The 25,614-nt window shown below is 43.1% G+C and overlaps 1 protein-coding gene across 2 annotated transcripts; it reads right to left on the bottom strand.

The window, feature by feature from the left end:
* Positions 1-12,404: 12,404 nt before the first annotated feature.
* Positions 12,405-18,174, bottom strand: BTG1 (BTG anti-proliferation factor 1). Of its 2 annotated transcripts, XM_050914409.1 has the most exons (3): positions 18,156-18,174; positions 14,893-15,018; positions 12,405-13,692 (listed from the first exon to the last, which is right to left on the bottom strand). In XM_050914409.1, the coding sequence occupies exons 1-3, from the start codon at positions 18,172-18,174 to the stop codon at positions 13,328-13,330; spliced, it is 510 nt and encodes a 169-aa protein (XP_050770366.1). In that variant the 3' UTR covers positions 12,405-13,327. The 2 variants fall into 2 exon arrangements, with proteins under 2 accessions (XP_050770366.1, XP_050770359.1); XM_050914402.1 differs by lacking the exon at positions 18,156-18,174 and having other exon boundaries at positions 14,893-15,266.
* Positions 18,175-25,614: the final 7,440 nt, after the last annotated feature.

Here is a 25,614-nt window from a genome sequence, read left to right as displayed (position 1 = left end):
TTTCTGAAGTCCTTACACCAACATTGACACCAACACAATAGGCAGTTTCCTAGTATCCGTCATGCCACATTTCAAACTAAAATCACACCTTTCCTTCCCCCGATTGTTAGACACGTAAGGGTCTCACTTTCTGCCCTAACATTGTGCCGTTAGCTGTTACTCTTCCTCATCTGCTGACCTGCAAATTCATTCCAGCCACTGGACATAGTTTCCCTTTGCATAGACAGAGGACCTGTATTTCTTACTCCTAACTGAATGACTTTGAATATGTTTCAATAAGGTCAAATATAACATAAATGGACTGCTTATCAAGCAATATAGATCATTCAGTTTCAGCACTTTATTGTCCTTGTTTTATGCTCCTCCAGACTGTGGTATATAGGCATTTTAAGAGCAGAGATTTTATATGAATTTTCAAAACACTAATGAAAATCCTTAATAGTGCTTTTACAGTGCTGGTCCCTGCAGAACTTGACTGGAAACATTTCCATTCAGTGATGAGTCTCCATTGACGGTCTTTGTGAGAACAGCCAGTTCTACTCCATTTATTGTGTTCTATGATACATTACACAGTTCTTAACAAAGCTATTATGACTGGAAAAAATATCCAAACAAATGAAAGCTCTGTATGTTAGTGCACCAAGGGACAAATCCTCTTCTCTCTGAAATCAAGTAGAGCCTGGGAATGTTCTTTGTTGAGAGCAGGAGCAGACTCAATCCAAAAAAATTAAACCACAACTCACTCCTATATTGCCACATGCACAGAGGAAATTTATTTGCAGCAATCAACAGCATCTTTACCTCTAATCCAAGGTAACAATAATCTCTTCTATGTAATCTGAATGACATTAGTCAACTGAGAAAGTTTTTAGTAGATTTAACTAAAATGATCCATTAGCATTCACAAGTATAGACAGCAAGCCAAGACTGAATAGCAACTTACTTTGAAAAACAAAACAAATTAAAACAAAATAACTCAAAACTATTTATTTCTAAGTGTATTAATTTACAAGTGGGATAAATTCACTCCATGACCATATTAATGGATCATCATGCAAAAAGTATGATATTGCGGGGTTTTGTGCAGTCACTGAATATCCAAACATTCAGCTGAAAGGTGATGTTTAAATATCATTGTGCAATAAAATGCACAGCGCAAGATAAAAACAAACAGACCTCCTCCTACCATTTAAAGGAAACACAAGTGTAAAACTTGTGAGAAACAATGAAAGTCAATGGGCTTGTGTGCTACTGTGAAGATGAGCCCACTGCCTGGTCGTTTTCACCACCACTGATCTTAGAAGTTTTAGCTGGAGAGATAAACAGGAGTAGGAGGCAGCCTTATTTACAACACATTAAACAAAAGATAAGGTGGAGTTCGGTGCACCACCTAAACCAGGGACACCTCTAAGAATCTATCTATTGCTCTCTGCTCCTTTAGTGACCCTCGCTCCCCTTCCCTGTCATGAGTAAGCATCTTCCGTGCCATGAGACAGCCCTGTTTCACAAGATGCCGATTCAGTATGACCATCCTCCTGGTTTCATGGAGCAGAAAGAAAACAAGCACTTCAGGAGAGTGTTAGCAGTCTCCTAAAGTAGGAGAACATGTGGGCAGCCCCTGTTGCTTCCAAAACTTATTTCACTATTTCGTAACGATGATGTTAGAGTTGCCCTGGCTCCCCAGCCGCCCTTCTGGACTTTAGAGCCCCAAAGCTTGGCAGCAGCGTACCCCTCTTGTGCAAAAATGGATGTCAGAAGACAAAGATATCAATAGTCTGGAACTGTGTAAGAAAAATCAGTTTTAATCTTATTCTGGCTCCTTGTGGTTAACTGTTGACACCTTCACCAGTGGGTTACAAAAAGTAAACAGGTATGTGATCTCTAGCTACTACATAGAAGTAATGTTGTGTTAGTCCCCTAAGATCTCCCAAGAAGCCAGCAGTAGTACTGGGAAAAATACTCAAATGGCGCACACAGTCCTTGCCAGACTGCAGAGTACTACAGGCAGCATCTGTCGCCCAGCAGGGTTTGACTCAGAAAAGCAACCATGCTAAACTGGCAGAGATTCCCTTCACCAGGCACTTCCCGGGATGCAGTGAGAGTACGTCCCTTGCACTTTGGTAGCCACTATCAGACAATGCTTTTCTATTCCTCTGGGCCTGCAACACCACCCAAAAGAAGCAGAGAGACCCTGTCCTGCCCTGTGATTCCTCAAACTGTTTATTGCCAGCCTGACACTCCTGTCCAAACCCCGCACAAGTGAACTGGGGGTATAATTCATCTGGCAGAGCTACACCTCCAACAGCCACTGCCCCAGAGCAGGAGTCCAGCTGAGTTCCCCACACAACACGGCCTGCTGCCTGGCAGCTGGAACAAAACCAAACCACTCCAGTGTGTTTTACGTGTAAACTCAGTGTAGCTAATACAAAAAACCACGAGTGTGTTTAGGCCCTGTTAGAGCACTCTTTTCTCAAGGAAGCTGCACTTAAAATGTCCAGTTTTATGCTTAGCGAGCTTAACTTGATTAGCAATTACATTGACGTCAATCCAAAGTGAATCCAATGATTTCAAATGAGCCATTTTACTTTGACACTGAACAGCAGAATTTAGTCTCTTGTGTTTGGGAACTGACTTTTGAAAACTGAGAAAAGCATGAGATGAGGACTGAAAGAAATACTTATTTCTTCTTTACATCAAGAAAATAATACATATAAATTAGCACGTAGTACAAAATTCCCTGGGGAAAAGTGTGTATGCCCACGAGCACAGAGCACGGGAAGCTGCCATGGGACGAGCCAAACCCTGCAACTTCTCAGAAATAAATTTCCACCGTTCCAACTACTTGAGCACATGTTCCCGAAACTCAGGAAACATATTGCTAACGATTTCCTCTAAGGTACTGCAGCTCCAGTGGATTTCAAAATGAACATGTGAGCAGAGTAAGCTATTCTTCATTTGGGGCATTAGGAGTTAATAAAATAGTTACAGGTGTCTAATCAATATACTGCAAGTTAAGGCACATTAAACAACCACATGTAGGACGATTCAGAAGGAGAGGGTGAGACTCACCTAACTAGATGGAGTCAGCGATGTCCGAGCAAGCTCACTCTCTGTATGAAGAAGAGAACACAGTGCTTATCCTAGAGTGCATCCCTTCTAGCCTAGGACACTGAAATCACTTTGAGGATTTTCCTATGAAAGGTCTGTTTCTCTTCATCAACCATCAGGACAGACTAGGGAAGAGGTCTCAGACTCAGGTGTGGAGATGACTGGAGAGAGTTAATATTGGGAGAAAGAAAGCCAACAGGCCATGGAGAGGCATTCTCAACTGGATGCAGGGCACTAGTAAAAGAGGTGACATGCCTCTCTGAAAGTATTTTCTCCACCTGTGGATCAGTCTCTCCAACTCCTGATAAAAATCAACCAAATTAATTTCAACTCAAATTGATGACACCTATGTCACAGTTAGTTCAGAAAAGGACATTTGTTTATGGCTTGAGCATTTTGTAATGAGATTTAACATGCCCTAACTTCAGACTTTCATTTGACTTTCCACCCTCCAGTTTCTCCAGTTCCCTCCTCTCATTGCCATTTCTCCAAAGGGCAGAACTTCAGATAAAAAGCCTAAGTATAAGAATTCTACCCATGTTTCCAGGGAGAAGGACACAGGGTGCTCTCTTGCCTTTGGTTGTGTCCACCACTTCTTGCATAAATATTATGCAATAATAATTGTTTAACCATACCAAGGTATTTGCAGAAGCTTCTCACACATTTTATGCCACTCCAATCTCTTCTTTCATAGCAATAATTTAGGTTCTTGTATATTTGCATGGATGTGCCTCTACGTACATGCAGCATGTAAGTAACTGAACAGTTAAACATTTTAAGTAACCTGACCATTTTCGAGAAGGTAAGGCAGTGTGCAGACCCACCACGGGAACAGCCAACCAACCACAATTACCTCTCCCTGAATAATTTCCACTGAAAAGTGTTCTTTCTTTAGAAATCATTAGCCAAAAAGGCCGTTTTGCAGTTTATATTATACCCCACCATCACCACCGATAGAATAACGGCCTTCTCCATCACTGCAGCTCCTCTGGCCGCTGACCTTGCTATCCGTAGCCCAGGCTGGATCCACACTGCCTACAGCTACATCTGGAAAGCAGGCTGTAGAGAAAATAATCACTTGAGAACCTAATTCCAGCAAATCAGCACTGCCCTTTATCTTGGACTTGAGCAATATATAGTAACAGTGGATGCAGTTGAACACATACCAAACTCAAGGACCATGAAGATGAAGGATAGGATTATCCACTGAATTGTGAGTGTACAAAATCAGTTTCCTGAAGTACCACTGCCGTGCTACCTAACCAGCAGGTAACATGAACGCTGCAGAGGAGCGCCCCACTTTCCTGTAGGTGTCTTAAAAGCAGCTGTACAATGCTTGTAAGGTTTCTAGCAAGCACGCTTAGTTCACAAGCAAAATTTGCCAGGCTTATTAGCACAGAAGCCTGGGGCAATGAGATTTAGAATAAATGGAAACTTTCAAATATACACAAGCAAGAGGTAAGCTAAAATTAAAATCTTGTTGGGTTTTTTCCCTGTAAATTCCCTTGTTTGTCCTCAAGGACAGCATGTAAATGTGTACGTTACAGCCCATGTGATCAGACACTCAAGAACTATAAACAATGGGACTATGAGTCATTATTAGGCTGGAATTACATTCAGTTCTTTCCCACTGACTCACCATATGGATTATTTGTCTGGTCTTTTGCTCTCTCCACTCCCTTCCCTCCCCCACAGATCATACATGACCCCTTCCCGAAATTTCAGCACGAGTGTGTTCGCTTCGCACATCCCGGCTCTTGCGGCCAGGTGACAACAGCAGTCAGCAGGGCTCACACATACAGGCGTTGAGCTCACCACGTCTCCAACACCCCCAGCTGTCTGCCAGAGGCTGCCAGCTCCCCGGCACATGTGACAGCAGCACCAAGCTCCCACCGTGTCTCGGCCATTGCGGTCTGACGTGACATAAATCTACCAAGCCTAACTACTTCAGCTCATTTTGAGCAAGAGACAGAAGAGCCATTTCTGCTGCCCCACCTACCAGGACGGTAATTGCTGGCAAAGTGGCGGAAGGAGTGGGTTTGGATAGTTACACATCTTAACCCGCTGCAGCTAGGTCAGACCTAGCAATATATCCGTCAAAGTTGTCATCTTTCATTTAAAAGAAAAAGGTAAAGATGGTTCCTAGCCTTCACAGTCGTAGAAAAAATGTGTTGAAGTTATGACTTCCAAATCTTCAAAGGCAGATTGTAAATAAAAGTGCTGACATTTATTGCTTTTAAGCAAATCACATACTGGAGTGTGACTCATGAACATTGGAACTGGCAAGCACCGAGGCAATCATGTTGAGAATGAGATCATGATGCAGTAGGTGTGCAGCATTTCTCTTTTCAGCCTATTCACTATCTCTATTCCACAGTAATAAAGAGGAAAGTTTCTTTTCAGCCAATAATAAAGATTTTAATGTGCCTTCCAGTGCCTATAGAAATAATAAAAAACACGTTCCTGCTTCACTGAGAAAGCTTTTGACACATACTTGATCTCATAAAATACTGAAGGGCATATGACGTATTCACGTGAATAAGTCAAAAGGCTTCATGGTACTCATAACGGTAAAATTAGGAACGTGCAAAGGCTGGGGTCTTAGGTTTTAAAAGTTCAGATCACATTGGAACTCCAATCTTCCTTTTATTGATTGTAAACTGCTTACAAAAGGATGCTACTGTAGATAGGGGAGTGTACCAAAGGGCCAAGAAAAGGTAATCGACATGTTTGTACTGCAGAATTAGTCATGGGGTTACATCAGTTTGATAATTCAGGAGACATTTTGTACACATATCAGCTTGGCTTGGAATTAACTTCAACTTCAGTAAACTCTACGAATAGTGATTTCAAATTTGAATGACGTGCACATATTTTTCTACTGAATAATTGCGGAAACTATCACTTTCAGTATTCAGAGCCAGTGTTCTGCTGTTCATGATGCAGGACTTGTCAATTTGCAAGCAACAAGCTTTGAAGATAGTCACAGGAACATTTGGATAAACAATCAAGCGGATATATTTGTTCAGCTGTCCTTCTGAAAAGTACTTACATATTTGCAACATGGTTTTTCTCAGTTATATTGCAAAAGCCTCATCCATGTTAAATATATCCAGACAACAAATAAAGTATGGTCAATATCAACAAAATTTAGAGTCTGGTACCTTCGTCACACAGAAACAGATCCTTTACAAACACGGAACTAAATTTATCATTTGCTTTAATGTCATCATGATTCAGACTGATACTGCCATTTCCACTGCCTTATTTTTTCCCTACCGATCTGAAGTCTACAAACAGAACGACCTTACGCTGACTGCAAGCTGGGGAGTTAGACGATAGGTTGTAAATGACAAAGGAAGCAAGCGGTTAGGGGTTAAAAAAGAGATTATTATAATACAAGCTAAATTTAGAGGTGGAATTGCAAAGGTTGGTTAATATCACTAGTATAACTTCACAGCATTAGGTGTACCACACGTGCAGCTTGATTTTACTTTGGAGTTATGATATAGAGCCTTTCACACTTGTAAACAAATTTCTAATTTACACACTATAGAACTTGGATGTTAACAGGCAGAAGCAACTGTTCTCGTGCACCCATCTAGAGAAGGGTGCTAGGCTCAACCAAAATAGACCTTTTGCTGATTGTTCAGACAACTGCTTACCAGAAACCAGGGAAATCTCCCTCCTGCATTACAAAGTATTAGCATGAATATACAATTCAGATTCTAAAAGTATCTTAGCTTTATTTCATTTCAGCCTGGTATTAAATTGATTAAAATGTTGCAAACATTCCTTTAGATGACTACAGTTTGCTTTAAAACTCTACAGAAAATCTTGAAAATCTGCTCCATTGAGTAGCAAATTGAGTTGAGCTGCAAATTCACATTCAGAAAATTGAAAGACAAAATAGGAATACATGTTCCTGTTAATACCAATGTATTAAGGCATAAAAAGTGAATAAGGAGGATAATTTTCTCCCATCTAGGTGAATTTAATCTTCAGAACACCTGCAGTGACCTGTGAATTAAATCACAGCAAGTAGGGACTTCAGGATGACCCACTGAAAAAGACTCTAATAATTAAATGTGTGTGTATATACACATATTTATACAAGAAATTTACATATGTGCCCCTGTGTATATACAAATAAAACTTGGTTTAAACTCCAATGCATGGAAGGAATGTTGTCTTTCAATATTCTTCTTAAAGTACAAGAAATTGGTTAATCAACCTGTGGCCAGCAGAACTCAAGACACCAATTATTACATGTTCTTAGGTTACAAAAAGCAGTAATAATTGAATTTTATAGAACACAGAACAGCAAGGGCACACTGTTGGAATTTCTTAATTGTAGCCAATGTCAGCAGATGATACTGTTGGTACTAGAAATCTGTCTTTAAGCTGATCTTGGAGTTAGAAGCTGTACCCAAGCCTTAGCTCCATGTTATAGCCCTTTAGATAAGCGTTGCAGTCTGGAACCCAACCGTGAAAGCTGGGCAGCATCCCCAGCCCTGCCCCTGTCCTTGGGCATTTCAGACACTGCTGCTCCTTGCATATATTCAAGGCTGCTCCAAGAACACTGAAGTTCTCCTCCCTTGTGTCCTTACAATGCTAACAGATTCATTTGTTTATCATTTTATTCAGTTATATAATCAGCACATCAAAAAATCACGCTGGATTTTACAATGCCCCAGAGAAACTGCAAAGCTAGAGGCCATTTCCTGACATCCAAGAGGTAAAAGCATCAAATAAAGCTACACCTCTCAAGAAAATTTTAAAAGGTTGTTGTAAGCCGTGATGAGACGCTGAGCAGCTGATCACAGGAATCACAAGGTAAGAACATTTCCCTCTGCAAAAACATACTCGACATTCCTTCAGCCTGGGATTTTTCTCATCCAGTATCATCACAGTCCTATTTCCCTTCCTCGTGTGTTGTCATGGGTCACTTTCAGTGGAGAAAGCCTCAAAACTTGAAGATGAGACATTTTACTTCTTTTCCTTAGTTGCGAGCCATTTCTCCTTGCCAGCTTTGCAGTCACAGAATTGCAATAGTACAAGGGCAAATATCTGCTGTCACGCATGCAGCGTTACTGCTCGTGTGGATTTCTTCCCAGCAGCTGGGAGGAAATGTTCTTCTTGTTTAGACAAAAATATCAAATGGTTAGGAAATAAGGAGTTTGGAAAGCTGTATACAAGGTTCATGCTTGAGAAACACAAGGGCACAGAAGACTTAGCCACTAAGAAAATTCCACTGGACATTAAGTTACAATAATTTAGATCTGTTCATTTATGGTAAGTCAGCCATTTTACTGTTGACCTACTTTGCATCAGCAATAACTTGTCACAGAGCATTCTCCAACTGCTACTGAAAGAAAGGTTGAAACCATACATTAAGAGCATAGTGTCAAAGCAACTGATGTTAATTATACCCTGCAATTCCTATGTTGATGAAATTGTCACTGCTAACCATTAATACAGCATTTACTGTCTAAGCCCAGCTTGCTCTACCAACCCTTGAAAACCACTGAATTAACATACTGCTTCACAATGTTCACTTTATGCCACATTGGAATGTAAATCTGAAACATGTAAAAATAACCTCTGCTATTACACCAAGAATGTGTAAATATACATTCCTTTTTAGGAGAGCTATTTATCTCCAGTCTATACATGTTTCACTCTTTAAACTAAAAACAGCTTTCATGTTCTTCAGTCAAGTGGCAGCTTTTGCCAATACAAACTATTTTCCCTAAAAATTATGGCATCAAATAGAGGAAACTTTGGAAAATGTTGAGTGCTACTTGATTTATGGAAATTCAGAAATAAGCTTTGCATAGATACACAAAAAAGAAAAGCAGCAATGTTCTTCATTTTATTCATTGCTAACCTGCACAATAACAAGAGATCATATTCTCCCAGCATAAGTAAACAAGGTTAATTAGGACACCTTACGCGGATTTAGTGTTCATGTTTAGTGACATCTGCTTAATTTGGTGACAGAAATGTTTACAAGCATCAGCACAAACCAACCACTCCAGGAGCATTAACTGGATTCTTTATGGTTTGCACATCAGTAAACTGTTTTGTAAGGTCCTACTGCTGCTGTACAGTTCCCCTTGCTTCTAAATCATCTCGCAAGCTATTCTTTTACCCTTTTAAATTGAAGGCAGTCGAGAGCACACAGGCTTAACAATATTTAGCCTTCAGAATTGTCATCACTAGCTATGATATGAGACAGCACACCTTGATCTTCTGATCCAAGAAGACTCTTTTTAGTGATGAATAGGAGAGACTTTTTTATCCTATGAACTGATTCAATACGAGATACAACAAAAGTAGAAACCGGTGATGGTATTTTCACATCAGAAGAGTGCCTCACGTAGGTTATTTCCAAATTCTCACGTACACTGATAGAAAAAACCAATAATAAGAAAATCCCGTGGCACAATGAGACCTGTCATACAGATCTACCAGAAAATCTTTGCAGAGTCAGCAGAAAAGTAGAAAACTAAAATCAGCATTATTAGTAATTGAAGGAAAGCCCTCACATCCCTATTCAGACCTAAGAATGACCCTAAGATCTAGAGGAAGAAAAAGGTCATGGTCTGAATGACTGCTTAAGCCAGATGTACATCTCCAGAATAAGCAGGAAAAAAACACACAACTGCAAAGAGAACAGAAGAACAGAGATTCTTACAGGATACATATAATACAACTCTCTATAGGAGGAGCATCTTTACCGAACATGAAATAGAAAAGTAAACTCGAGTGCATAGGATCTGATACCATACACAGCACAGCGGGGGAACATGCTGTGAGAAAAAGAAACATTCGCTCACCTGGCATAAACTAGAAGGCAACCATACACCTTATAAAGACATTCACTGAGTGGTCAACAAGTCTTAGCAGACTGGTCCATCTGTCTAAGAAGAGCTGTAACATTAAAGCTGCGTACAGCTGAGCCTGCCCTCAGAACACGAACAGAACAACAGGATTATTCAGTGCTTCACAAGGAAAGTCCAACTAATTTAACTAATGTGCACTGGGCAAGCAGGTCTTGAATCTTGCTCTCTCATCTCTAATATTTGCATTAAAATAAAAGCCTTGCTGGTTTCATAATGGCACCTTAAATGAAATTCAAAAGTGACAAGCATTTAGCTTAGTGCACTGTTTGTTCTACCTGCACCAAAACACAGGATTGGCAACAGCCTCCTCTTACAGACATACTCCATTTCTCTCAGGAGTCCTTCCTATGCCCTGCTGCCACAGTATGCCAAGTACTTTCAAAATCAGACAAGGGCACATTGTGTGCACATTGGGGTATATTTAAATTCCAGCTGGAAGAAATCCCAACAACTCTGAGGACACAGGTTGTACCAATTACTAGTTACAGCTGCAGTTAAAAATTATGCCATGAATGAAAGCACCCTACCGTAAAAGGACTAAAATGTTAACCATCTAAGGGAGCAGGCTCATTCTTGGTTCAGTGTCACATGCCAGCCTCGCAGATGGAATACTTGCTGCCTTGCAAAGCTATGCTTATCAAAAAGAAAGTACCGACAGCTGATGCTTTCATAATGTGCACAGCTCATGTCAAAGACCGACTATACAGCTACCCTTTCTGATGCTGTTCCTACTGTGCAGCAGAAAAGACTATAGGCAGCACCACGATATACCAAGCACAGCTCAGTCAGCAGCGAGCTTCATGAAAGTTTAATATAGCTTTACAGGAAGCCAAGCTCAATGTTTTTCTTTCTATTTGGATATACTTATGCTGTCTGCAGACACGTAACGCAACAGAAATGTCTTTGAGTACTCCTACTGCTTAAATAAATCTCTTGCTTACAGACTTAACTTGAAAGCATCATCTTAAAAGTAGTAGAATTTTTAAGGTATCAAGATGTGAACCTGAACTTCGACTCTATGCATGAGTAACACCTGTACTTTAAACCAAGCTCATTCTGAAGCTTTGGTAATAGATCTATTATTGCCAGATCCAGATACTGAGCAAGCTCTTTAAAGTTTACTGCTTCACGAGCACTTATGCTTCCACCAGTCTATGCCAGAAAGTCATAGTACTGGAGAAGCCCTAGCAATACTTCAAAGTGCTGAATGTTGACATACATAGGCAGATCATGGTAAAAACAGTATTCGTAAAGCTGAACTTGCAAAAAAACAGTGGGAAAGAAATTGGTAAAAAAGCTAGACAGTTCAGCCTTATGTTTTGCTTATATATAATCAGTTATATTACAGATCAGAAGACAAAGATTTGAACTGGAGATACAACACATTACTATTGCTACATTGTAAAGGTTCACAGTTGAGCAGGAGCTGCCACAACGCATGGCAAGTCTGAAGCTCAGTTCTATCCATAACTAGCAAGTTTAGCTGGCAAGTAATGATGGCTTTCTTTCCCTTCAGTGCAACAGCAACAGTTCTCATAACTGAAGTGACCAAGTTGGGCAGGCCTTTTATTAAACACTCGCAGAACAAAGTACACAGGAGATAAGGAACAGAAAGTTCTTGAGTTTTACCCCAGCACTTTAACAAGTGTAAATAAAGTGGTAAGGAATTTCTCAAGTGTAACTAACCACTGTGCTGTATACAAATGGCATTAGTGTGGTGCTTAAGTGAATCACATCTCCACATCATTCATTAACTTTGAATACACATATAAGTATGGGCTTCTCACTTCACCTCAACCAACCTTTTAAGTTTGGGAAAAAAGATCTACATACCTTTTGTTGAATCCCATCTTAATGATTTCTAAAGTGAAAGTCTTGCATCTGAAGAAAGCAAAAGGCGAGCAACCTTTCTGTAGAGTGGTTAACCTGCTCTTAAGGCTAAGGGACACTTGTCCCAGAAACTCTTATTGAGCAGGGAATCCATCAGGGAAGAACTGAGAACTTGTGAGCAAGTAGGTCAAAATGGACATTTAGGTTTGCTATATCCTTCATCAGGAAGCCAAGTAAACTTTAATCCTCTGGATTTATTCAAGTCATCTTTGGTGGATGTTATTTCTGTACCTTTTCCTCATATCCTGGAATTACTGGCCCTGGAGTTACTTCCACACTGACTGATTTTAAAAGGTTTAAAGTGACATGTACATCATTGTGTTTCCCTAAACTTCCCAAGCATTTATATACGAGGTCTTCATTAATCCATGTCTGTACCAAGTGTTCCCTAGCATCAGGGTGCCATTGATGTTCTTAAGCCTTTATAGTACCTATTCCATTTCTACTGTGAGACAAAAATAGTTTAACTGATCCTATGTAATCACGACAAGAGATTAATTAAAATGCCAAGATAGGAAACAATTTATTATAGAGAGAAGAAAAATTTCTCATCCAAAATATAGAAATCTGTACAACTTTGCCACAATCAATATACATGAACTGTACAAATTTACACCAGTTCATAATTTACCAAATAAAAGATGACTAACAAAGTTCACAAAATAGATGGTGGTTTGTGGAAAAGACTTTTACCCAATTAAGAACAAGGAAATTACAAACCAGACCTCCACTTTCTAAAAATAAGAAGTTTACTCAGTCTTAGAAAACTACAAGCTAGCAAATGTACAGATAGCTGGCTGGTGCTAACACCACAGTTCAGACAGTGTCTTTATATGGTCTTTTTAAAGCCTGTTGCCATGGCAGATTCTGATCGCTTGCTACTTTTGAGGCCAATGTAAAGATCTGACCATTTCCCCAGGTCATACTTACTAGTTTATCTTATGTACATTTATACATATTTGTAAGTGCTAGGTAAAAGTCTGAAAAATAAAATTTCCAGTACTATGGTGTTCATAACAATAAGTCTTGTTACTGAGCTGCCAAAAATGCTAACAATTAATAAATGTAATAGTGCAAATTTACTCTGCAAGACCTACTGCAGAGAATCACTTTATAAATACAGATTGGGGTTGAAAATTGGTGTAGAAATTAAGTAAGATGTCTTGGAGAAACTGACCCTTCCTAGATCTTCTTCACTCCCTAGCAAGTTGCAATCATTTTGACTCACAGGCTATTAAATCACTGAAAGGTACTGTCCAAACTATGGCACTGTCACTTTAAAGTATACCAGTCTAACGCGTGCCAGATCTTCACAGCTGTGACATGGTTTAAATTCCATAATCCATCCCCAGAGGTGCCCACCCAAAGTAAAAATCAAATTTATCCATCCATTTTAAGGTGATCCATCCACCGACTATATCTTAACCTGATACAGTCATCATATTGTAGCTCTTGGAAGGGCTAGTTCTGCCCAAGAGAAGTTCCTCCTTACAGCTTATTCTGCTGTCTACCATTTGCATGTTGGTGTTATTTTGGCTACCTCCTGCTGGTGCAGCTTCATAGAGCACACAGATTGAGCCATCCTCTCCAATACGATAGGACACTTCATACGGGTCAACCCATAGAGTGAGTTCGCTCGGAAGAAGCTGGAACAGTTCCTGACTGCTCAATCCAATCCGCTGTGCTGCCTGTCCAATGAGAGGATCCATTTTATGGTTGATCCGGATACATCGGTAACCTGATCCCTTGCATGGCTTTTCTGGGAACCAGTGGTGTTTATAATGTTCTATAAAATAAAAAAAAAGATTATCCTCCTTAATTCTGTATTCAGAAAGATGTACAGTGATCATTGTTCTCTTGCAAATTTCACACCTCAAGATGTTGAAAAACTTATCATTTTAGCATCAAGTGACCTGAAAAATCATTATAGCCTTTATTTTTGCTGATGATTTATGTAAGTGCAGCATCCCTTGGGAAGTACTCATGTACAAAGTTACTGTTTCGTGCTACCATATACAGAGAACAATGTTTGCCATCCGAAAGCAGTGAAACGCAACTTCCTGGCATTCATAGAAACAAATACGAAAATACAGAAGTGATTACATACATAGCAGAAAAACTCAAGGGCTTCAAAACTCCACGAACCAAGAAGGAAAAAAGCACCTTTCCAGCATCCTCTTGAAATCACACCCATGCTTAGTTCCTCACATTCTAAGAACACCCAAAAATAACTAGGGAAGGAGCTGGGCAGCAGTTACCGACTGACTCAAGCTCTATTTCACCACCGCTCTTCCCAGCCTGTTTTCCAGGGCGCGATACCGATGACTTCACTTACCTTCGGAGTTTTATCCCACCCAAAACCCTATCGGTCTGCGGCTACTTGTAGCCACTATCAAGCACACTGGGACACAGGCTCGGCATTACAAAACCCACAGGGCAGCGAAGAAACTCTCGGTATTTGATCCTAACCAGGGTTGTCGGGTGGCTACGAGATGTTTCCAGAAGAAAGGGCAACCGAGACTCATCGTCCACCGCTGAATTTTACTTGACAAAAACCCACAACTTCGGAGCGTTTTTCCTTCTGGAAACCGGGCGCTCTGAGCCCTTGGAGCGGAGCCCAAGTCCGGGCTGCTCCGAAAGCTTTGTCTACGAGGCCAAGAGGGGGCTGCCTGCGCGACGCCCGAGCCCCTTTTGTTTACAGCCCGCTCCTGCCGCCCCCACCCGCCGGGGGCCGGCTCGGCACGGCGGGTCCCCGGAAGGGGCGAGCCACGGCGGCGGAGCCCCGCTCGCCCCCCGCACCTACCGCCGTGGCGGCTCCAGCCCCTCGGAGCGGCCGCTCTTCCCCTTCCCCCCGCCCCGTTCCGGCCGCCCGCGGGGCGCGGCGCTGCCGCGGCCGGAGGTGCGGCCCGCACCCGCGCCGGCCCGGGCAGGCGGCCCCGCGGCGGAGGGGGCAGCGCGGCTCCCGCCGCGCCCGCGCCGCCCTCACCTGCCAGCAGCTCCTGCAGGCTCTGGCTGAAGGTCTGCAGCTGCCGCTCGTTCATCAGCCCCTTGGTCCGCAAGAACTTGGAGATGAAGCCCACGGCCGCGGCGATCTCGCGTATCATGCTGGCCCGGGTGTACAGGGCGGGATGCATGGAGGCGGCGGCGGGCGGCAGCCAGCTCTCCGGGGCGGCCGGCGCTGGGACGGGACGGGGCGCGGGGCGAGCGGCGCGGAGCGGGACGGGGCGCGGGGGCGGAGCGGCTCTAACTGGGAGAGGAGCGGGCGGCGGAGCCCAGATCACATCCCGGGGGCGGCAGCCTCCGCCTCCTCTTCCTGCGGCAGGGGGGCGGCGGCAGCAGCGGCGGCCGCGGCAGCGCACCCCGCATCTCCTGCTGCGAGGGGCGAAGGGAGCTGCCCCCCGACCGCCGTCTCTTATAGCCGCCGGCGGGCGGAAGTGGCGTCAGGGCGCCGGGGGCGCGCCGCCGCCAATCGAGCGATCGCACCATTGTGACGGCGAGCGGCGGGGCGGGGCCGGCGAACGGGGGGGTGACGTAATCGATTGTAAACAAATAGAGCCGGGGCGCGCGGGGGCGCGCGGAGTGCGGCGTATGGAGTTGCGCGCCGCGCGAGTGCCTTCGCGTGCGTGGAGGGGGTGCGCGCCCGCCCGCCCGCGCTGCGGGGACGGGGTAGGGGGGTTCCCGCCCGAGGAGCCATGTGGGCAGCGCGAGCGCTGCGCTGCGCGGCGCGGAAGGGAGAGGGAAGGGCGCCTGTGCGGTGCATCCCCGCGCAGCTCCCGCCCGAGGGAGACGGCCGCCCGCGATCCGCGCACCGGCGTGGGCAGAGCGGGGGTGCGCGGCGCGGAGCTGACCAGCGGTACGGCCGCGCGGAGGCCGGGCTGCCTGCCTGCCTGCCTGCCTGCTTGCTTGCTTGCTTGCGCGGGGTGTGTAACCGGGCGAGACTGCCATGTTTCGCGGCCGTGTGGGCACGGCGGCGCGCTGCGGTTTGGGAGCCGAGCGGCGGCCGTGCGCTGTATCTGGGGAGAGCAGAGCCACGTCAGCGGCGGGGGCGGGAGGCAGGCAGGCAGGCAGGCAGGCAGGCAGGCAGGCCGGGCGCTCGGGCGGGCGGGGTGGGGGGAGCGAGAGCGCGCAGGCGGGTGAACTTCTTTCTCTGCTCTTTCGGCGCGCCCGGCCCCGCGTCGGCTCAGCAGCCGGCGGGTGGTTTGTCTGGGCGCGGGGGCATGCTCGTACACGTCTCCCCACCTAAAGCCGGCTGCAGCAGGGGTGCTTGGAGATCAGTGTTTATTTATCCCCATGGCCACCGGAGGTGACGTGGCTTTTCTCCTTTTGCCTTCTTGTCGGAGCCCTAGGGGTGCCCCAGTGGGACCACTCCTGTACCCAGCACCCCGGGGTTCCCGAGTATGGCTTTGTCCTCACATTTGTTTACCATGGCCTTAAGACCACGTTCACATCGGCGTCTCCAGGCAGGCTCCTCCACGCAGAGCGAAAGCCCAGCCTCTGAGTGGCTGGGGGGCCACCAAGCCCACAGGCGCAAGCAAAAGGAAGGGCATGCTGGTCAGCAGGGGAAGTGTCTTCTCACAGGCCACTGGCCAAACCTCAGCCCTGGTTCTCTGAGGACACCCCAGAAACACAACTTTTAGTCTTCCACACACCTCATGCACACCGCTCAACGGCATATTGTCCCTTGGGACTGTACAATTATCCCAGCTTTTCTATCACTTGCTTTAAAAGGGGAAAAACCCTGGGTGGACGGGAGGACTTGTGTATTACTCAGCTGGCGGTGGCCAGGAAGAATGTAAAGCCTCAAGCCTCCCAATGCCATGTGTCTCACTTTTTGTAAAACCAAAGGAGAGATGAAAGAAGCAGCAGAAGTCGTCCGTCCATGTCCCCCCCTTTTTTGTTAAAAACACCAAGTGTAGCTTCTTTGATAGAAAAGTCGTTCTTCCCCTAGGGTATATGCCCTGCCCCTATGCAAAGCTGCAAATGAAATACAGCCTGATATTTACATGTACAGTTCTTCCAGTCAAAGATCAGAAATCAGGCCATTAAAGGCACAATAATAACACACAATTAAATCCTAAGATTTCTTTTTCAGTAAAAATAATTCAGTAATGAAATATATAAAAATGCACGTGTGAAATAATTTGAATAAAATAGGAAAGTACACCATGTTTGCTTGTCTGGTGTTAGCGATGTACCTGAATAGTGCTTTTGGTCTTTTCTCTGCACTCAGGATCTATTCTCTCTTAGACTCTCAGCCTGAAGGGACTCTCTCTTTGACTCTCTATACACAAGGGAGATCAGCAAAACACCTTAAAAAGATAATTGAGAGCTTAAACTCACAGCTTTAGTGCATACTAAAAATGTTGGTGTGGATTTTAGAGCACAGTCTCATTTATTTTCCCCCCACTAACCTCTGAATATTACATTAGTGGTCATGAGCTGTCCCTCTGTCCTGTGAGAAGGGAGGAGCTGCCAACCTGGCCCCTCCTCTTGCTGCTCCATAGGTGCCAGCCATCCTTTCTTCTGGGTGCTTCAGCAGCATATGTGAGGTATATCCAGAGGTGCCATTTCTGCTCTGTTCATAGGTTGGAATTTGCTGTTGTCTTTCAAACCTTGCAACAGCAGATGCTTCTCTCCCCCTTCACAACAAGGTCCATCATCCTGCTGGAAAATATCACTTCTCGTGCAAAATCAACGTTATTCTCAGAGCATCACAATTACACCAAAATATCTACTGGAAATACTTCAACAAAAAAAAAAAGAGTATGATGTTTGCCGCCTTTCCTTGGACCTGAGCTTTATCTGGGGCAGTTTCTCATCTCTCCTACTTAGTTCCAGTCAGAATCAAATGCTCAGAAGGAGTTTTAGGAACTCCCAAGTAGATAAGTGGTCTTACGTAGTAGCACCCCAAAGCGTGAGGTTTAAAAAGCTCTCCTCAGCTTGCTACAGCAGTAACTGTTATGGACAGCAAGGCTGTTCAGTTCAGATTTGAATCATCCCCCTTGAATTGTACTGTTAAGAATGTAATGTGGCTGCATGCACCTCATGCCACACTCTGCGAGAGGGGAAGAAATTTAAAAGATTTTTTTATCTTTTTTTTTTAAAAAGCTTGCTAGACCATCAAAGGATTTCCCTCAAATCTCCTGCAAAGTCAATAAATTCAGAGCGCTTTAGCAATCAAGAAGTTTTTATAGTTCCTATTGCTTCCAAACAGTTACAGCATGTATAAAGAGGGTCTTGTCTATGGAAAGGGTAAATGGCTGTGCATACAGATCCAGTCTACTAGTGAGGCATGAACTACCTCGGTGTTCTTACTGTGCAGCCAGCAAGCAGTTCAAGTGTAACTTCGAGGCCAAGGCTCTGCGAGATGCCTGCCAGCAGGACCTCATCCCTAGCTGTGGGAGGGAGCAAGGTTACAGGAGCTGCTGATGCAGAGAACTGTCTTGTTTTCCCAGTCTAGGCAAGTCCGCCTCCGTCTCAGTGCTATGGTGGGATAGCAGAGGAGCAGTTGCCATTTCCTGCCTGTGAAATGCTCCTAGATATCCTCGTCTTTAAAGTATGCAGGCTCTTAGCGATGATGAAGACTTTGGCATCCAGCTCACAGGATCAGGGAGAGTCAACTTTCCTTGATAGGACTTCAGTGGAGAACATCAGAGAAGCTGGCCATACCTTAGCCTGTTGCTGGTTTGTACCTTAGCTTCCTGCCAGTACGCTAGCGTGTTTCACTGATCTACTGTTTTGCTCTGAACTTTGGCACCTGTACGTTTTGGGATACATGAAGTGGTTCTTACTTTCTCTGGCCAGGTCCCAGCTGTCTAGTCCTGCCTCTGCAGCTCCAGGCACAGAGGAGGCAGTTTGCCTGGTCAATAGTGGAAGATACTCACTGATACCTTAACGGCAGGGTGCTGAAGAAGATAAATGTAAACATTTAACAACTGCCTTATTCAGCCCATCTGATACTTTAAATGAAGCAGAGGCCCTAGGGAGAGAAAATAAAGAAAAAGAGTATGTGATCATGTAATTAAAGCCTGGATCATAATGAATATGCACAGAAGGGTTGAATTAAGGTTGTACTGGCAACCTAGCTTCTGATATTTCCTAACTTTTAAGCAATACAATGCAACCTTTACAACATTTCTTTCATGTTGTTTTGGCAGGAACTGTTTCTCACCATTGGTTTGGAGAGAGCCTAGCACTTTGTGAGTTCTGTCATAATGGAAATAAGTAATAGAAATACAACTACTTTTATCTGTGCCACACACACACATACACACCCTGCAACTATTGCAACACGTCTTTTCCCAGCTTTTTCTGAAGGAAGCTACTGAGTGTTCTTTATGGTAAGTGGGAAGATTCAAGAGTTCAAAGGAGAAGAATTAGAATTATTTGATTTTTAAAAAATTTGTTCTGGTCCTAGAGTCTGAATTAATATGTATTTGTTTATGAAAATAAATACACTACATGTACAGCATGGATTTTTTTTTTTCTTGTTTGGGAAATTATTCCTGACAGAGTAAGGAAATGCAAGAAAGTGTGAAGGTGTTACAGGCTTTTTATGTGGTATCTTGTTAAAGCCTTTCAGTGTAGAAAAGCATTAGGTCTGTTCTCTTCCTTTTCCACTGTCAGTTCTAGCCATGGTTTTACACTGTTTGGCATTGACTTAATAAAGAAGTAACAGTTGAGAAGTAATTGGTATTTGTTTCCAAAAAGCTGTATATATGCCTCAGATTGGCATAAGCTTTCTCTCGCCTGTTAGCTGAAGAGTACTGTTTGCAATACATAGACTATATCAACAATCCATTCTATGTATAGAGTTTATTTTTAGTGTGGGTTGATGTTATTAAAATGCCATTTTTTTTTTTGTCGTTTAGCAAGCATTTGAAAGCCTGTAGCAAGAGGTTGCTTCTTTATTTTTTGTTTCTGCAGAGGAAAGCTTACCATGGGATGCATAAAACATTTATTAATGTTTTAGCTCTCTTTAGTCTTTGCTCTGAATACGTAGTTACAGCTGTAGAGACATTAAGTTGCTATTCCAGGAGGCAGATGTAACCCAGAGTCCATAGCCGGCCCTGCATGTCCACGCTGCTCCCCACAGGACCCCATGGCCTGGTTGTGAGTTCCCACCTTGTTCTGTAAAGTTTTCAAGCAGGCACTCCTCAAGCTACAGCGGTGATACTGGAGTCCTTCTTGGAAAGACTTTGGCCATGCAACTTGGATTAAGATGGAGACAGAAGCAGTTAGCCCCCTTTGCTGCAGGGTGAGTGCCCTTCGGTGCCAGTCAAGGGGTATCTTGGGCCTAATTTTTTTCCCTAAAGCCAGTCCTTGAGAGCAGGCTGCCATTCATGTTGTGTTGCCACAAGGCATGTTTGGGCTCGAGCTCGGGCTCAGACCTGGGATCAGAAATGTCTTACGGACCCAGCCCACTTGTAAAGCGGCACTCTGCAGTGAGGCAGGGATAAGGGCTCTTCAGCTCTGATTGTAAGCCTTTCTCTCAACCCAGCATTACAACATTGAAAGTAACCGCAGTGTTGTAGCAATGAGTGTTTTATCCTGAAAAAGCGTGGGGGTGAAGAAGTCAGTCGCATATTGTTCCAAAATGGAGAAGTCGTGCTTTTGAAAGCATAAGATAGACTGGTATGAGTCAGAGAAAGGGCAAAAGTCTGATTTGTGACCACACTGGGAACCCCCCTCTCCCTTCAACATGCTCATGCGTGCGCACACACACACACGTCCACACACGCACACACACTGCATTTGTACATCAGTCTATCAGGCAATGAATTCCTCAAACCATTTCTCACACAAGTAGAGACCTGTTTAAGCAAGTGGGACAAGTCCCATAAGCCAGAGTCCCATTCTGCAGTCCAGCAATAGCCTAACAAACATGTCTGCCACCGCAGGAAGCTTGAGAGGGGATGGAAGGACTCGGAGGGGCAAGGGGAAGCTGTCAGCATTGGTTATAACTACGGCATGTTCTGCAAAAGTAATTTCAGGAAAGCCAACTCTTGACATCTTAAAATGACAAAACTCTGCTGCACTTGCTCCATACAGAAAAAGGCTTGCTCTGTGCGGGATAAGTTTGATTTCAAAGGGACCACTCCCAGAGAAGAGATTCCTTGTTTCGTGAGCCTCAGGTGGCACAAACCAGAATCTGGCCAGGACAGATTCAACAGAAGGCTTTTCCTATGCTATTGCTTTGATTTCAGCAAACAACATGTGACAGCATGCACATGTAGCAGATAAAAAGCAAATTCAGAGAACAGTATTCTGTTTTTGTTATAAAGATGAATTTTTTTTCAAGTGGGATAGTAGCAGGTGTGGCAGCACATGGAGTGCTTGTTTTTAACAAAGCTATCACAATTTGAATCCAGTAACAACAAAAATTTAAGAAGACAATAGAAGCAGATTATTTGCAAGCCTGTCAATAGAGAGCTCCTTACAACACAGTTACACATAACCATTATTACACATCCATTTTTTCCTTTGTATGTACTTATGAATAAAACAGGAGAGACTAATATAGATGAGATAAACAATCAGACATTGCAATCCTGCATGAGAAAGTTATTAATAATAATATTAAAGTGAAAGGAGCTTTTAAGTGAAAAGAATGATTTAACCATTTGTTGTCATGCTCTGCAATGATGTTATCTCAAATTCCAAATTTTTACCTCTCCTGTAGTTTTTCATAGTGCAGCAGGGATGGGAGGAGTGATAAAGAGGTTTATAGTTCTCTGCTTCCCAGTTTTCTCTTCTGGCCTGCAGTATAGCTTTAGGAAGGCCTGAAATAATTTCAGAACTCCCTTGTCCATAGTGGCTGTATGTGGGCTCTTGCACTGTAGGGTGACCGCCAGAACAGCCTGTGTCGGTCAGCATGGGGCTGTTGGTCCCCCCGTGGTCAGGCAGAAGGAGAACCAACAGAGGTAACCTGCTGGAAGAAGAATATCCTGACACTCACTTAGGCATTTCAGGGATTCTTCATGATGCTGAAGCAGTTTAAAGAAGCAGGGGAGGGCCTGACATGTAGTCCCGTGTTTAATCCCACATTAAGTGGTGTTCTTGAAGGGTTGATTTCTAGGTTTGAAGGCAATGGTTCCCAAAGCGGGGTCATCACCCTCAGCAGAGGTCACAGCAATTACAAGTAGGGTCCTGAGCTCAACCAAGAGTTGGTTTCTTCTGGTGTTCATGCTAGTAGTTGAGGAGGCATGAAATCAGCAGAAGGAAAACAAGATTACAGCTAGAACAAGCTTATCAGCTACTGCGTTAAGGACAGCAAGAATCATTATGGATTATAATGTGGCCTTCTGCATAATGTTTGTCCACAGAATACGCATCTAAACATCCGATCCATCTAAACACATCTGAGCATATTTTTTACAAAGATTTCCAGAGCAGAGCTCCATGCAGTGGAGAGTCCACCAGCCTAACTATATTAGCCAGGAATTTTAATGATACTTTTATAACAGTATTTCCTGTCTGTTAGAATTAAAACTGTGACTGTCTGCAGATTTTATGTGCAAATTTCATTAAAATAATTAAAGATTTTAAGAAACCAATATGTTGGTCCTGCAAGTATTCATTTTTCCTTAGTATTTGCAGTTTATATACTTTGATTTATGATGTAGTTAAAAAAATCTAGACAGATTTTTAAAAAACCTTTAAAATATCTTAGAAAAAACACTTTCATTTACTTTCCAGTTATGTCATAAACATTTCTTAAGCAGCTTTATTTAGGTTTGTGATTTGGAAACTAGATAGACTTTCAAATAGATGGCTCCTTTGGACCAGTTATTAAGTACTAGCTAAAAACCTTCAGCAAATCTGCCTGTCTCAAAAATACCTCAAAATAGCAAAACATGGAGACATTATAATGATAACACTGGAGATTTTAGGCTAGGCCTGCACAGATTACAAAGGAGATAGCCCACTATTCACTTATTAAGACAGAAGAAACAGTAAAACAGTGACTGTAGTATGTAGCTAGACATACACACCTGCCTCACAAACTCGTAACTTCCCTCTGCCAAAGCTGGACATGATTTTTTTGGTTGTAAATCAGGTGCTCCTGCACGTGTCTCATTCAGTGCAGGGTCTGGCTTTGGAGGACAAATTATTTCAGATTAGCTGCTTTTTTATTCTTTCATTGTGGTCTGTCATATCTAAATCCTGCATATCAATGCAATGAATACACTGCTCTAAAAACAGGCACTTACCATTTTTTTTTTTTCATTTTTCCTAGCCAACACTTAACAACTTATTCTCTTTCCCATTGTCATTTGTAGTCATGGCACTGCTCCTGTTACAGCTTTTTCTTCTCCTTGCAATGGTATTAACTCAGGCATTTTAATCAGTCTCAGACAGAAATTTAGCCTGTGAATTCTCAGGACAAAATTAATATAATTAGTTCTCTAGGACAGATTTGGCAGGCTGAGGGAACATCACATTGAGAGTCTGTATATTACCTTCCTTTGAGTACTGATAGATTTTCTGGATATAATCAGGTAGAAAAAAAAATTTAAAAAAAACACAGATAGACAATTCTTACTTGGTTGTGTAGCTGTATATATATTGCTGTTCAACTACATTTATGTGTGAACACTTCAAACACGCTTGTGTGAAAATGTAGTCATTCATCCCGTTAACGGGATTGTATTGCATGTTGCATGCCTAAAATTAATCTGTTTGGCCAGTCCCCATGCAACTCAAACTCTTTCCCCAGAAGCAATGAACAAACCTGAACACTCAGTAACTTGCTTTCCTAAATTCACTCATGTGGGTAATCTCCCTGACTTTGATGAGATTATCCGTATAATTGCAAACGAACAGGATCGTGATTTTAGAGCACATAACCCAAGACTTTGCATCTCAGATCTCCCACCGCATGCTTTTTCTCCTTTCTGAGAGATGTGCCATAAACTGAGGAACCTGCTTTGTCCTATATTGCCTATAAATTGCTAATTCCTACCAAAAAAAAAAAAAAGAAAAAAGGGAAAAAAGGTTCCTGTTTTTTAACGGCACTATTTTTACAGAACACAAGAGCTATGTGACTGTTAATACGAGTATCTTACATGAGCATGCTTGATAACACTGGAAAAGGGGGGAGAGGGGCCTAAATACAAGCAGAGGCAGTAGTCTACTTTTATCTCACCAAAAAAGAAAGAATTTTTTTCCTCCATTGTTTTTAAAGAACATCAGAAAAGACTAACTAGAACAGAAACAAAAATCTTGACAGCAGAAACATACATCTCTATAAAATTAGGCCATTAGTTCTGATTTAGATTAACCAGGTGTCTCAAACAGGCCTGCGATGAAAAACAAGAAAAGCACAGCTTTTTAATTTAAAAAAAAAAAAAAGATGCATAGCATTTATGAATCTAAAAAAGCACAGCCTTGTGATCTAAGTCTTTTCAGCTTCTGCTTCCAACACCACCTTCAAACAGTGACCGTTTTTCCCTGTGTTTGTGTCTGATGCATTTCCAGAGACAGAGGAACAAAAAGCTGCTTGATACCCCTCTTACAATAGAAAGGAGATGTGCCTGGCTGTGTGGGAGGAGCCGCTCGATTCTTCCATGTAGCGCTGGGTACACATGCTTCGAGCGGCATTAAGTGTTCCTGGGAGCAGGGAACAGTGTGTTCCAGCAGGATCTAACATACAGGCAAAGATAGAAAGCCATTTTCTTCACAACTACGCAATGCATTGCTACAAGATCCTGAGCTTGCAGAGGATGAACCTACTGTTTCAGAACTTTTTCTTTCCTTTTCTTTTTCGCATCTTAATTCACTTTTACATTATTTAAGAGGACTCTGATTTTTTTCAAACATGATTTTTTTTTAAATTCACTGCTTCGTGAAAGCCTGCTTATAAAAAATTACATAAGAGATATAGTAGTCGCATAAAGCATCCCTTAAAGATCTGCATAAAATGTCTTTGCAGCAACATTTTCTTCACCTTGGGTTTTTGTGCCCCACAACTCAGCTAGCAGTTAGTGGAGAGAAAACAAGCAGAAATTCATATGAGATAACAGGGGAGAAGGGAGAGCTAAAGCCATGCACATCTACACTATGGAACAAGAATATGGTGCTGTGCTCCACCATAAGCACGTGGAGCCCCACCGCCTGTCTCAGCCCTACTCTGATGCCACATCATTGCAGCCAGCTCAGGTCCCGAAACTGTGCTACTTCATACCAAGAAACCAACATGTGCAAGGCCAAGGCAGGGAATGTCTGCAGCGCATTCCTTTCCTCCGCGTAGACATGCCTTCATTGTTTCCACTCAGTTTTGTTACCCTGGAGCTGTAGGGTATTTCCTGCAGAGTCATCTCCTCCCACCGTCTCAGAGCTTCAGTCTCATCTACCAGGCAGCATGGTTTCAGTAGAGCCATGCCAGAGCTGGTGCTGCCAGCACCCAAACACTTCTGTTTCACATAAAATAAAATTAAAAAAGCAAAACCCAACAACAACAACAAACTTTAACAATTTTTCCCCCCCAGAAAATTCCAGATCTGTTCAAAGCTACCTCCAAGTGTGGGTGCATAGCCCCTGGATTTTCTATATTGATATCACAATATAAAGAAATTACTAGGGATGTCCAGGAGTAATCATAAGAGAGCTCCTTCAGTTGCTACGGTCCTAGAGGAAGTGATCTGGCCATCAGTTATGCAATTTCCTACTTTGTATCAAAGGCCAATTCACTAGTTTATATAAAGAT

Source organism: Gymnogyps californianus, chromosome 1 (genome assembly GCF_018139145.2).
Source record: "Gymnogyps californianus isolate 813 chromosome 1, ASM1813914v2, whole genome shotgun sequence".
In the NCBI taxonomy this organism is placed as follows: domain Eukaryota; kingdom Metazoa; phylum Chordata; class Aves; order Accipitriformes; family Cathartidae; genus Gymnogyps; species Gymnogyps californianus.
Note: the sequence above shows the minus strand (reverse complement) of the source record. Positions and strands in the feature narration are given on the sequence as shown.

Coding starts and splice junctions, on each gene's coding strand:
- BTG1 (XM_050914402.1), bottom strand. CDS start 15,040: ATGCATCCCGCCCTGTACACCCGGGCCAGCATGATACGCGAGATCGCC. Junction 13,693..14,892: donor CCTGCAGGAGCTGCTGGCAG/GTGAGGGCGGCG, acceptor TTTATTTTATAG/AACATTATAAACACCACTGG.